This window comes from Dermacentor variabilis, chromosome 10 (assembly GCF_050947875.1).
Source record: "Dermacentor variabilis isolate Ectoservices chromosome 10, ASM5094787v1, whole genome shotgun sequence".
Taxonomy (NCBI): Eukaryota; Metazoa; Arthropoda; class Arachnida; order Ixodida; family Ixodidae; genus Dermacentor; species Dermacentor variabilis.
The window spans coordinates 4,567,669-4,581,398 of record NC_134577.1 but is presented as its reverse complement, the minus strand read 5'-3'; the positions used below and the strand labels follow the sequence as shown (position 1 = coordinate 4,581,398).

At 46.2% G+C, this 13,730-nt stretch overlaps 1 protein-coding gene across 3 annotated transcripts in view; it reads left to right on the top strand.

The window, feature by feature from the left end:
- MED8 (mediator complex subunit 8) overlaps window positions 1-13,730 on the top strand; it is a 42,103-nt gene that overhangs the window by 19,630 nt on the left and 8,743 nt on the right. Inside the window, exons 6-7 of one of the 3 annotated variants that reach the window (XM_075671371.1) lie at window positions 6,988-7,146; window positions 11,463-11,535. In XM_075671371.1, coding sequence (XP_075527486.1) covers window positions 6,988-7,146; window positions 11,463-11,488 — 185 coding nt within the window. In that variant the 3' untranslated portion in view covers window positions 11,489-11,535. Of the gene's footprint in view, window positions 1-6,987; window positions 7,147-11,453; window positions 11,536-13,730 lie in introns of all 3 variants that reach the window. The other 2 variants (XM_075671369.1, XM_075671368.1) reach the window with 2 other exon arrangements.

The following is a 13,730-nucleotide window of genomic DNA, read 5'->3' as shown; positions in this document are numbered from 1 at the left end:
CAGTGAAAAGATTGAGTGGCATCCATTTCTTGTGGAGCGTGTGTATTGGACTGGGAGACCTTTCATGTTCTTGGTGTTCCTCTTTCTGATAACAAACGGCTGCAGGTAGTATGCTTCATTGCACTGTGGTTCCTTCTTTTCGATATCAGTGTGCTTCACTGCATCACATGATTATGATGCAATGAAACTTGCTTAATCAAATCCAGTGTTATGGACTGCAAGTAAGACCCTTGCTGTACAATTCCTCCATATTTTGAAACACACCTTGCTACATGGCACGTACTGCCCTTCACATTCAGTGCCTCCGCGACATCTGCCAGAATGCTGTTTTTTCGTCATCATGAATATTTTCGATTTTGTGAGAAGGTACAGTAAAATCTCGTTAAATCATACCCGCTTAAACAGTAGTTTTGTTTAAAAAGTAGTAAAGTCAAATCCCCGACTCAGCAGCCATTTAACGTAATGTGTTTTGTATCCGCATAAACCATACCAGCTTATTGCGTACGTATCGGTTAAAACGTAGTGTTTCCACTTTTCGTCACGCAAACATGGCGGTGCGTCATCCCCATTGGGCGGCCCGGCAGAACAACAAGCCTCAGAGATCGGAACAACGGCCTCCAAGTGCCCTGCGCGTTTGTGCGTGAAGCCACATCAACATCATTTCAGCGCGCTGTGCCAGAGAGTGTTTGGCGTCGTGCAATCAAGGACTCACATCATGCCAAAGCTCGAATAAAAAAGGACGCCGGGTGCTCAGCATAGAAGGAAAATTAGACAGCGTTCGTGCTATTGAACGTGACATGAACTTGGCGCTGGCACGCGACAGGGATCTGCTGTTGACTACGGTGTGTGGCATTTGGAATGCGAAAAAAGTTGCTCGGCAACGATGCTGCGACCGCGAAAAGATGGCGTCTACGAGGGTCGACTTGCCATCGTTGTCTCTGTTGTTGCTGAAGTGTCAACTAATGACAGTGATGAGGACGACACGGAAAGCAACAGCACGGCGATTCAGGCCCGACAAGGGTAGAAGCTACATGTTACGTGAACGCAATCCTGAATGCAATCGTCATGTCGAAAACAGCACCCCTAAATAAAAACGGCGCCCTGCAACTTCTGCAGCACTACGGCGTGCGTGCACGGAGAACACCAACGAGGAATCCGCCATAGGAGTGTTTGCCAAGAAGAGGGGGCCGGCTGAAAAGCTGGCTCGCAGCTTCAGTAAGTTTGAGGCTGCTGTCGTTGCTGCTAGGGCACCGTGGCATCAAATGAAAATGACACTTTTGTAGCGCGAAGTGAATAAACACTGTACGTTTTTTCCCCTTTCATCGCACACTCTCTGAGTTCCGTTTTTGACAGGTAAGTGGGGGATCTCGTAGTATTTCGGTTAAACAGTACTACCGTTTAGTACGTACTTTTTTCGAGCTCCGGCCAACTACAGTTTAACGGGGTGTCACTGTGTTGCATTCTTGTGAGGAGAACCACACTTGCAAGGGTGTAATGCAGTGGCAGCTTCGATATATTGAATATGGCAAATATGTCGGATATATAGAATGTGGAATATAAACGGGAGTTAGATATGTGCATAATACAGTGGCTATAACTTTTGCATGGGATTTCCAAGGGGAAATTACAACTGTTCAATGTAGACAATAATTCTATGTACATGGGTTCACTATATCTGGGTTCAACTGTACCATTTTGGTGCTGTGCGCTGGGTTCAAAACCCATCATTGGAGAAATATCTTTTCTTTTTATTGAGTGACATACCTTGCACTGCGCTTTCGCACATGTGTTTCCCTCTTTTCCCATGCTGCCATGCTTCTTTGTTCCTTGCCTAAGTCTCGCCCATGCATTTAAAAGTGTGTTCCCTCTCTGAAACATTGGAATGCAGCCCTTGTAGCGACTCTCTACTGAGCCTACTTGTCAAGAAATCCACCCAAGGACTAAAAGTAAAGGGGGGGGGGTAGGCAAAAAAAAAAAAAAGAAAAAAACTTCTCTCTTAAAAGACTGCAAACAGAAAAGCAGTTCAAGTAGTGTTTTCAGCCCTGTCAGACCTGGTAGCTATGCATAAATAAATTTGTAGATTATGTGCCATGTGTTATCTATCAAATTTTGCTTTACTTCAATGCCTTGTACATTGGCCAAACTGGCGATTGAGTCGATGAGTGCCGATGAGAATACAGCAATCTCTGCAAACATTTTCAGTCACCCTGGAACCTATATGCACTTTGCGTTAGATGTGGTTGTACAGTGTTGCTCGAACAGGCTTCAGTGTTGGTGCATAGAAATAACAGAAGGAAGCAGGAGTTAAACGAAGCTTTTAGCATGTACAAGCATCAATCCCAGCATGCATGTGTTGGCACTCCTGTAGTGCTGAGTGACCAGGAAGCAGCACTGATTGTGAAGGAGCATGTGTGTTTCCCACCTTTCTTTTTGCTTGTTCTTAGTTTATTATTTGGTTTTTGTGGGCGTAAATCCCATACATGTTGCCTTCTAAATTAGAATGAAACATTTTTTTTTCATTTTTTTCCATTTCTTTACCCTAAAGGCCCAGCTTGGGCATTACATTAGATAGGGGGGGAGATTACATTGCATTACATTATTGCATTATATAGGGGGGGGGAACAATTGATATACAATATACAATGATATACAATATACATTGTAAGTAGAATATGCTTATATGAAGTAGTACATGCTATACAACCTTTACATCACTTCTAATTCGACATCATACGCCAGTAATTCTTACATTATACAAACAATAATCTGACATCTGAAGAAATGCAGGAAGAAATGTTAATGTTATTAATTCACGAATGTTTCATTAAGTGCTTGTTTGAATATAATATGGTCAGTTATTTCAGCTATATTACTTGGGAGATGATTCCATTCCGAAATGGCTAAGTGCAGACACGAAAACTGCAATAGTTTAGTACGTGCAAATGGTTGTTCGACCTTAAATTCGTGATCAATTCGTGAGAATTTTCTTTTGGCTGGTAAGATGTGTGCCTGAAAGAATATATTTGGGTTATGAAAAAGCTGATGGAAGAAAGTTAGCCAAGATATCTTTCTTCTAGCCTGCAGTGGGATGAGTCCTAGGCCATGTTTTATTTTGGTGATACTTGAATGTTGTGAATAGTTACCTGTAATAAATCGCGCTGCCTTGTTCTGAAAAGATTCTAATTTGTTAATAAGATGCGTTTGCTGCGGGTTCCATTTAAATGAGGCATACTCAAGCTTTGAACGAAGTACGGTGGTATATGAAAGGAGCTTATAGTATCACTATTAGCCTGACGAAGCGTTCGACGAATGAAGCCAAGAGATTTGCATGCATCAGAAACAATACAACCCACATGATTATGCCAAGACAAAGTCGGAGAAAGATTTAAATGATTCTGCAGTTTCTAGAGCCTCACCATTAAGAAAATATGTGTGTTTCGTAATTTCACTGCAAGTAGTAAATCTCATAAGTTTAGTTTTCGAGGTATTTACGCTCATTTGCCAGTCTGAGCACCATCTTTCAATCCTGTTCAAGTCATTTTGCAATTTATCACAGTCACCCTTACATTTTAATGGCCGATACAGAACGCAATCGTCCGCATATAACCGGATTTCTGAGTCTATACCCCGATGAATATCATTTATATAAATTAAATACCGTATTTATTCGCGTATAACCCGCACCAAAATGTGAAAAAACGCGTTTAAAAAGTGGGGGTGCGGGTTATCTGCGAATTTTTTCCTTGGGAGGGGGGGGGGGTCGGCTTCACCGCAATGTGCGGCGGCCTCCCCGTGTAGTCCGCCATCCCCATCGTCATCGACGCTTGTCAAGCCGATGAAGGGTCAACGAAAGGCCAGCATTGTTGAGCCTCGCGTTAGGCGCTGTTTAGTGTACTTACCCCAGTTTGCACTGTTTGCCTGCTTTGTTTTGGCATCATGAGTGCGACTCGACGGCAGTGTTTCACAGCGAAAGAGAAGCTAAAGATTATAGCCGCTGCCGAAGAAATCGGCAACAGAGCTGCTGCAAGACAGCATGACGTCGACGAGTCGTGCATTCGCGACTGGAGGAAGAAAAAAAGAGAGTCTCGAAGCAACGAACCGGAACAGGCGAGCGTTTCGGGGTCCGAAGACTGGCGCGTACCCCCACCTCGAGACGCAGCTTGCGAAGTTCATTGAGGAGCAGAGAAGTCGTGGCCACGCTGTTTCGACTGAGATGGCGCAAATGGAAGCCCTGAAGTTGGCCCGGGAATTGAACATTCCACGTGAGTTTCGTGCAAGCCGTGGATGGCTTCAGCGCTTCATGCGAAGACATGGATTTTCTATGCGGCGGCGAACAACCATGTGCCAGCGGCTTCCTGAAGCCTACGAGGAAAAGTTGTTGAACTTTCAACGATATGTGATCGCACTTCGGAAGGAGCACAGCTATTTGCTGTCTCAGGTGGGAAATGCTGATCAAACACCTGTGTACTTTGAGATGCCGATGGACACGACCATGGAAAAAAAGGGCTCCAAATCAGTCGGCGTGCTGACCGGCGGAAATGCCAAGCTACGCTGCACAGTCATGCTATGCGCTTTGGCTGACGGCACGAAACTGCGCCCGTATGTGATTTTCAAACGCAAGACGCTACCTAGCATTCCACTGCCCCCAGGAATCGTTGTGCGTGCGGAAGAAAATTCGTGGATGAACAGTGGCCTAGTCGGTGACTGGCTTCGAGTAATCTGGGAGCGAAGACCAGGTGCCTTGCTGGCACGCCGGTCGATGCTCGTACTAGATTCCTTCAGAGGCCACTGCACTGATGCGGTGAAGGCTCGCCTTGCCGAGACCAGCACCGACCTCGTCATAATACCTGGCGGCATGACGTCCATGCTACAGCCACTCGACGTGTGCCTGAACAAGCCGTTCAAGGCACACGTGAAGCGGCTGTATGCCCAGTGGATGGCCGACGGCATGTACGCCCTCACACCGACGGGACGCGTGCGAAGGCCTGATATTCCATTGCTGTGCCAGTGGATCGTGGATGCGTGGAAAGCGATACCGGCCGATTTGGTGCGCAAAAGCTTTAAAAAATGTGCGATCAGTAATAGTCTGGATGGTTCCGAGGACGACTAAGTCTTTGAGAGTGGCGATGAAGCCTCGGATGGCAGTAGTGAGAGCGGCGTCGATTAAGAATCGGATAACCAGTGACGTGGTGGCGGTCGTTTGAATAAATGTTCTGAAAACGAAATGATCACTGAGTGTGAGTTGCATCTTTCTAGCGCTCATTTTTTTTTTTTTCAGGTAAACGTGCGGGTTATACGCGAGTTTTTTTTTTTTTTTTTCCGCCGAGTTCAAAGTTAGGGGTGCGGGTTATACGCAGGGGCGGGTTATACGCGGGTAAATACGGTATAAAGTGGGTCCCAAAATGGAACCTTGAGGCACACCGGACTGAACAGGTTGAAACGACGAACGGACATTATTGATTACGACAGCTTGTCGTCTGTTACTTAAATATTCTTTAACCCAGTTTATTACTTTTTCGTCAACATTAATCAGCTTAATTTTATATATGAGGCGGTTATGAGCCACACGGTCAAAGGCCTTAGCAAAATCTATAAATATGGCGTCAGTTTGTGGAAGTTCGTGAAGGTTAAGGTGAATTTCTGTAGTTAGTTCAAGAAGCTGGGATTCACATGACCGGCCTCGTTGAAAACCATGCTGGTTTGCAAATAGAATGTGGTTGCTAGCAATGTACTGCATGATTTGAGAAGATAATAAGTGTTCAAATAGTTTGCATACAACAGACATAAGGGATATAGGTCTATAGTTTGTTAGCTTGTTTTTGTCACCGGTTTTATATATTGGTATGACATGTGCCATTTCCAGTCGTCTGGAATTTCGGCGGTGTCGAGAGACTGTTGAAACAATAGTGTAAGTATGTATGTGTGTGTTATTGCATTTTCTTGTTCGTGTTTGGCATTTTTTGTTATACATACACAGTGTAACTCACATTCACGAGTGTTTTAATGTTTGAAATGGCACTCTAGTCCTCCATGAATCATGCATGAAGTGGTGCACTTCATCGCATCTGTCTTTTCACTGTCACATATAGCGTTTTAATAAATTGGCACAGAAATTCACATAAAACAGCATGTTGTGACACTCTACTGTGAAACTTTGACGCAAATATATTGATGTATGCAAAATTGCTGTGATTGGGTGCACTGTGCCCACCGGTAGAAAAAAGATTTGTAAAAAGTTTTCATAGTGTTTTCTGTAAAAGCAGTGCAAGGTTGGACACTCCAAATGGTAAGCACTCTGTTGCACACTAAAAAAGTAGGTGCCATAAAAACCAGTTGTCCCTGAGCTGGGACCAGATAGTCCCATGCATTTTACAGCTGACCTGCTCATAGTGGCCAGTTGCTGTCAACAGGACTAGCAACTATAGCAAGAATGCTTTGTTGCTTCCACTATGGTACTTTCACCATCAAACAGGGTCTGTGCAAATCCAGGTTCTTATTTGCATCTAGGAAGTTGTAGTATGCACAAGTAGGTGCAGCGAACACACTTCTTTGCTGGCTGCCGCACAAACTCAGCTTTGTTGAAGAAAATGTTTGACGCCAACAGTACATAAAAGGTCCTGCTTTCATCAGATTGCAGCCTATTTTGTCACTGGGCACAGAAAAGTCAAAGAGGATGCCTTTGTTATTGTCTTTTTTTTCTTTACTTTTGTATGTTCACTTTCATTTGCACAGTCTACTTTCTGTATTTCACTTTGCACTGTACTCTTGACCATACAGGGACCACATTGAGTTGTGATAACTGGCAGTCAGAATAACATTGCATGGCCAATTTAACATTTGAGGACAGTGAGACGCAGCTGAAAAAAAGGGAAATATTTACAGACCCATGAAATGTACTGGCAAATTGAGAAGCCTGTGTCTTTGCTGGCACTTGCCTTGTGGTGGGCTCAATCCCAGCTGCTCCAGCCATGCCGGACTAATGCGCAGGTCAGCGGAGTGCCTTGGCCCAGACATCTTCGCCAGCGGATACCAACACCTTGATCAGTGCTCTGAGCACTGGCAAGGGCCTGCGGCCCAGTCTCGGCTCCCCCAAGAGCCAGTCCCCGTTGCCCACAGCCCAGGCCAGAGGAGCCAAGGCCTTTTCTAGTGAGCAGCACATGCCTGTGCTAGAAAGATTCAGGAAAAGGCCATTGGCTTGATATCTATAGCTGCAGGGTCTTTTCAGCTATGAGAATGCCTGTTAATTCTGGAAATCTCACACATTTCCTTCCCTGTATGCTAGGCAGTCCTTCCCACGGGTCACATTCACATGAATGGCAGAGACATCAGTATGGCACTCTGCCTTAAAATACCACGCACTCTATCTACATGCTGTTATGTTATCTGTCACATTTAATACTGAGAATGTAAAGGTTTGTGTTGTGAATGCAAAAGTTGGCTACTTCGTGTTGCCAATACAGCCTCCCTATAAAGACAGTGACACTTAAACTGGCACTCGGTGTGTTTTGTGCACATGCAACATGCTGGGCAGTGGGCAGAAAACAGTTCATTTAACCCCTTCCATGTCACACTATTATACCAAGTTCTGACCAAAAATGGTGATCTTTCTTTATTGCCAAATTAAAAAAAAAGCAATGCAAACAATGATTTAAGTGGTTCGTTATTCAAAATCTCAAACATTATTGCAAAACAGAAGCTTAACAGCACTACATCATATACCGCACAATACTCTCAGAAGGTGACGAGTGCATGCATACAGTAGCCGACCGATTTTCCGGACCTGGAGGGGACTAAAAAATAGTCTCAATAAAAGAACAGTCCGAAAAATCCATGAGTCGCAGAACCGAACTTTATTCCAGATAAACTGGACTGAAAAAGTCGCAGATGGTCCCTTGTTTTAAATTCCTGGTTTTTGTAACTACTGCTTGTATCTGTGCAAGTGTCATGTTCTTCTCACATGCACTAGACAACAATATTAGAGCGTTGACAATGTCTTGCGTTGATGGTTGCGGGCGGCAGAGGTGTAGTCGTTGGAGTCCCGAGTCGCTTCGCGACGGTGCAGTCACCTGGCACACAATCTCGTCCGTAAGCTCCGCGCACAACTTTATGTTGTCGAGTGCGGCAAACTCATGAAAAGTAATAGCAGCAGGGAGGTCCATCCCACTGCTGTGCAAGTCTGCAATCAGCTGCTTGCCGGTGTCAATGTCTTCAGCGGTGCCGTTTGCCTCATCGGTCACGGGCTCTTCAGAGTTCCTTCTGTATCGTCCCGAGCTTTCCGCAGTGAAGCATCAACACAGCCAGTGAGCAGTGAACACCAGTTTTTATTGAGCGTCTGCATTTATAGCACACTCGGTCCGTAAGAGGAAGAGTGCGCTATTGTACATCTGACAGCGGCATGATGACGGCTTGCACCCACTGCTGGTGCGCATGCGTACGATGCGATACATCTTCCCCTCTTACAGAAGTCTAGCTCGTTTCAGCGCCTGTAACCGACTTGCTTGAAGTTGGCATCATAGGCGAGATGTTCTGGTGGCCTGGATTGCCTCTGCAATCTCCTAGGTAGCGTTGGAGGCAGGATTTGTTGTCTCGCTGTTCCCACGCTCACCAGTAGAGACGCAGCTGGTAGAGTATTTGTGCTGTCAGACGGCGTGTTATCGTGTTCGTCGTCTGACTCACTTGCTGCCATGTCGAGACCGAAGCTTTCTTTCGTGGCTAGCAAGTGTTGGCGGTTTTGGCATAGTGTCTTGTGGCCCTCTGTCCGGACATAGTAGGAGCATGGTCCAGCTGGTGCGATTACCTTGGCTTTCTCTGACCACGACGTTCCCTTGACTCTCACCACATCATTATGTTGAAAGGGGGGGGGGGGGGGGGAGGGCAAGGCATGGTGCCTCCAGTTTGTTTGCTTGTGCTTCATTGTATGAACTACTGGTTGCGGTATGAAGACAGGTAGAGGTGTGCGCAAACGCCTTCCTTGAAGCAGCTCACCAGGGGACCGCCCGTCTTCCAAGGAGCTGGCTCTGTAACTAAACAAACCAAGCCAGAAGTCTTCGCTTGCTTCGGTGAACTTTTTCAATATCCTTTTCACCACTTGCATGCCTTCTTCTGCTAGTCTGTTTGAGCGCGGCAACAGGGGACTTGAAGTCACGTGCTGAAAGTCGTACTGCTTAGCGAAACGGGCAAACTCTTGGCTGTGGAAAATTGAGGACCATTGTCAGTGCACACATCTGTTAGGATGCCGTATCGTGAGAACATCGCTCCGAGCCTCTCCGTTACGGAGTTGGTTGACAGGTCACGCAGCTGGTCGGCTTCTGGAAAGTTAGACATGGAATCGTAAGCACACAGGTAGTACTTGCCGCCGTATTGAAAGATGTCAACTCCAACACACAACCAAGCCTGTGAAGTGCTTGAGCAAAGCATTAACGGCTCAGCTGGCTGTTTGTGTGCATGAGCATGGATACCTCAAGTTTTATTGATGCTCTCCGCAGATTCTTTGCCACAAGGAGCCCGGCAAAGCAACTGAGGTCTGATTGCGGAACAAATTTTGTTGGAGCATGCACCGAGCTAAAAGTGAGCACCAGTGGCCCAGACCACGAGAAGCTAGGAACATTCCTGTCAGACCATGGATGCACTTGGGTGTTCAATCACCCTCATGCTTCTCACATGGGAGGAGTGTGGGAAGGCGAATTTTGCACTCCATGCTTCTTGAGAATACCTCTCGTCACCTTACTCACAAAGTCTTGGTAACCCTCTTGGCAGAAGTCTCAGGGATGCATACCTTCTGCAAATAGCACACTTTTGTATTAGTGCTTCAATACTCGAGTTGATTTTTGACCAGAAGATGAACTGTCGTGCTTGTCCTTTGCATTTTCCTATACCTATGTGCCCTGCATGAATTCTATGCAAAATTTCTGCCCGCATTTGTGTGGGAATTACAACCTTTGTCCCCTTGATAAGTATTCCATTCACAACTGAAAGCTCAGAGGATGCAGATGTGAGGGGTCCTTTCACAGCCTGTCCGTCCTTTACCTTTTGTAAGACTATCTTCAGGTACGGGTCGCATGCAGACTCACGTGCGAGGCTTCGGGCAGTTCTTTCACTGACGAGTGACGACAACACGAAGACGGCGTGGACTTCAACGTCGGTGGTGTCCGTGGCAGTGCCGTCTCCAGGTGCGGGTGACCTTGACAATATGTCCGCCAGTGCCATCTGTTTGCCGGGAATGAACACGATTGTGTAATCGTACTACAAAAGCCTGAGAAAGAAATGCTGCACTCGTGGTGGCATATCAGATATCGCCTTTTTTGCAATGTCAATGAGAGGCCGGTGATCGCTTTCAAGTGTCATCGGGCGGCCGTACACAAAGTGATGGAACCGTTCCCAACCAAAAACAAGTGCCAGAGCTTCTTTTTCAATTTGAGAATAGCACTGTTCTGTCTCCATTAAGGATTTCAATGCATAGGCTACCGGTCTCCATCTGTTATCACGTCTTTGCAACAAAGCTGAACCAATGCCGTATTGCAAGGCATCTGACATCACCTTTACGTCAAGGTTCGGGTCAAAAATCGCTAGCAGTGGTGATGTGCTCAGAGTTTTGCAAATATCCCGCCACTCTGTTTCATGGTTTTGCGGCCATTCAAACCGTACGTCATTCCTGAGAAGCGACCTTAACAGCACAGTCTGCTGTGCCAAGCCTGGCAACTATTTGCTGAAATAGTCGATAGTCCCAAGCATCCTTTGTATTGACTGCTTGTTTTCTGGTTTTGGCATCGCATGGATGCTGGCAGGTGCAGCGATGGCTTAGAGGTAGAACACCTGCCTCGCGTGCAAGAGGGTCGTGGTTCGAATCCCGGTGCCGGCAATTTTCCACCGGATTAAAAAAAAAATCCGTGTGTTGATAAAATTGCATAAACCGTCCTGTAGTGTGGCCTGATCCCGGTGACCAGAACTGGTAACGCACTCCCTCACCAGAGCAGGATTGGCCACCCTGGTGCAGTACTTGGCCACAACCTCCTATATGAACCCAACAATCAAACCCTGGCCCTCAGTCCCCAGCAGCTGCGAAGCAACTGACCACAGCGGCCGTCAGACCTGCGGCACAGCAGAGGGTGCTAAGAATCCCTGGCTCCGGACAGGCCGCCATTGGAATATAAACCTGGCAACGTTTAACGCTAGAACGTTATCTAGTGAGACGAGTCTAGCAGTGCTATTGGAGGAACTAGAGGGCAGTAAATGGGATATAATAGGGCTCGGTGAAGTTAGGACGCCAAAAGAAGCATATACAGTGCTAAAAGGCGGGCACGTCCTGTGCTACCGGGGCTTAGCGGAGAGACGAGAGCGAGGAGTCTGGATTCCTGATTAATAAAAATATAGCTGGTAACATACAGGAATTCTATAGCATTACTGAGAGGGTGGCAGGTCTTGTTGTGAAACTTAATAAGAGGTACAAAATGAAGGTTGTACAGGTCTACGCCCCTACATCCAGTCATGATGACCAGGAAGTCGAAAGCTTCTATGAAGACGTGGAATCTCCAATGGGTGAGTGAAAACAAAATACACTATACTAATGGGCGACTTTAATGTCAAGGTAGGCAAGAAGCAGGCTGGAGACAAGGCAGTGGGGGAATATGGCATAGGCATTAGGAATGGCAGGGGAGAGTTATTAGTAGAGTCTGCGGAACATAATAATATTCGGATAATGAATACCTTCTTCCGCAAGCGGGATAGCCGAAAGTGGACGTGGAGGAGCCCGAACGGCGAGACTAGAAATGAAATAGACCTCATACTCTGCGCTAACCCTGGCATCATACAACATGTGGACGTGCTCGGCAAGGTGCGCTGCAGTGACCACAGGATGGTAAGAACTCGAATTAGCCTAGACCTGAAGAGGGAACGGAAGAAACTGGTACCTAAGAAGCCAATCAATGAGTTAGCGGTAAGAGGGAAAATAGAGGAATTCCAGATCAAGATACAGAACAGGTATTCGGCTTTAACTCGGGAAGAGGACCTTAGTGTTGAAGCAATGAACGACAGTCTTGTGGGCATCATTAAGGAGTGTGCAATGGAAGTCGGTGGTAACTCCGTTAGGCAGGATACCAGTAAACTATCGCAGGAGACGAAAGATCTGATCAAGAAACGCCAATGTATGAAAGCCTCTAACCCTACAGCTAGAATAGAACTGGCAGAACTTTCGAAGTTAATCAACAAGCGTAAGACAGCTGACATAAGGAAGTATAATATGGATAGAATTGAACATGCTCTCAGGAACAGAGGAAGCCTAAAGTCAGTGAAGAAGAAACTAGGAATTGGCAAGAATCAGATGTATGCGTTAAGAGACAAAGCCGGCAATATAATTACTAATATGGATGAGATTTTTCAAGTGGCTAAAGTGTTCTATAGAGATTTATACAGTACCAGTGGCACCCACGACGATAATGGAAGAGAAAATAGTCTAGAGGAATTCGAAATCCCACAGGTAACGCTGGAAGAAGTAAAGAAAGCCTTGGGAGATATGCAAAGGGGGAAGGCAGCTGGGGAGGATCAGGTAACCAACGTTTTTAGATCTCTTTCAGTTAGCAAGCTCCCAACGAGCCGCGCACGAGAAAGTGACCCCCTTCCGTTTCCACTCACCATGCGGCGCTGCTGTCACTGTCGGCCCGGAGAGCTCGCGCTCGGCAGCGGCTGCGGCAGCCATCTCCGCCGGATGCGCACAATTCAAATTTGTTGGCCTTTTGTTAGTTGTCACGTAGAATGTGAATTCAGTCTCATGGTTAAATAACTGTTTGGCCTGAGCAGTAATGGTGAGATAAAGAGCAGGCTGAAGCAAGATCACGAAAAACTGCGATCGTTTACTTGCTTCGCGCTTTATCTATCGCATCGTATTTGCGATGTTTATCCTGGATAGTTTAGTGCCTGTTGGCGTAACGCTATCAATAGTTCTTGTGAATAGTTCACGAACCATAAAAGACTATTTAAAATAGCCATGTTCCGCTCTGTTTCTAGAACAGTCACGAAATTCTGCGCTCTGTTACCGACGTACGGAGCACAGCACAGAGAGCAGGGTTTTTCACGTTCACTTTGAGCATTTATTCAAGTGCACACAAACAAACACTGAATGCAGACACACCTGGTGTGAAACACTGAAGGAATGCCTACAGAAGACGAGCTTTTTTATTTGCAGTAGTGACTTTTTCTCTGCTTTCCAGCCGGCGATTCACATCTCTCGTGTAGAAGTGCTTGCGTGTAACTATGACAAAATTCAACACCTGGCATGTAAAAGAGGCCATATGCTCTGCACATCCAAGCCGCGCAAGGTTTCTCAATTCCAACTCGTCCAACACCTCCCAAAACATATCCGCGGAAAGTGGGCCTTCTTTCAATGAAATTGAAACTGCTCTGTTTACAATATTTGTAAACTCTAACATCTTTTTGGTAAGGTGCTTTAGGCAGCCTTGCTTGAAGCTCCTGTACACCGTGAGGTATGAGTGACTGCCAACAACTGGCACTGGAGAGCTGATATCCTCTATGCAGGAAGGGCATGTTGTACTCTTGCTGAGCTTATGCACCACATAGCCCGAAAAGTAGTAGGAGGTGCTTTCATCTACTTCTCCCTTGGAGTAAATGTGGTCACTGCCACTGTGCTGGGGCAAGTCATTAGGTTCAGAGGCTAACTCAAGAATTCTGGATTCAATCAGGTCATGCAGGTGTGCTTGCTTACAGCGGTGTGCTTCTCT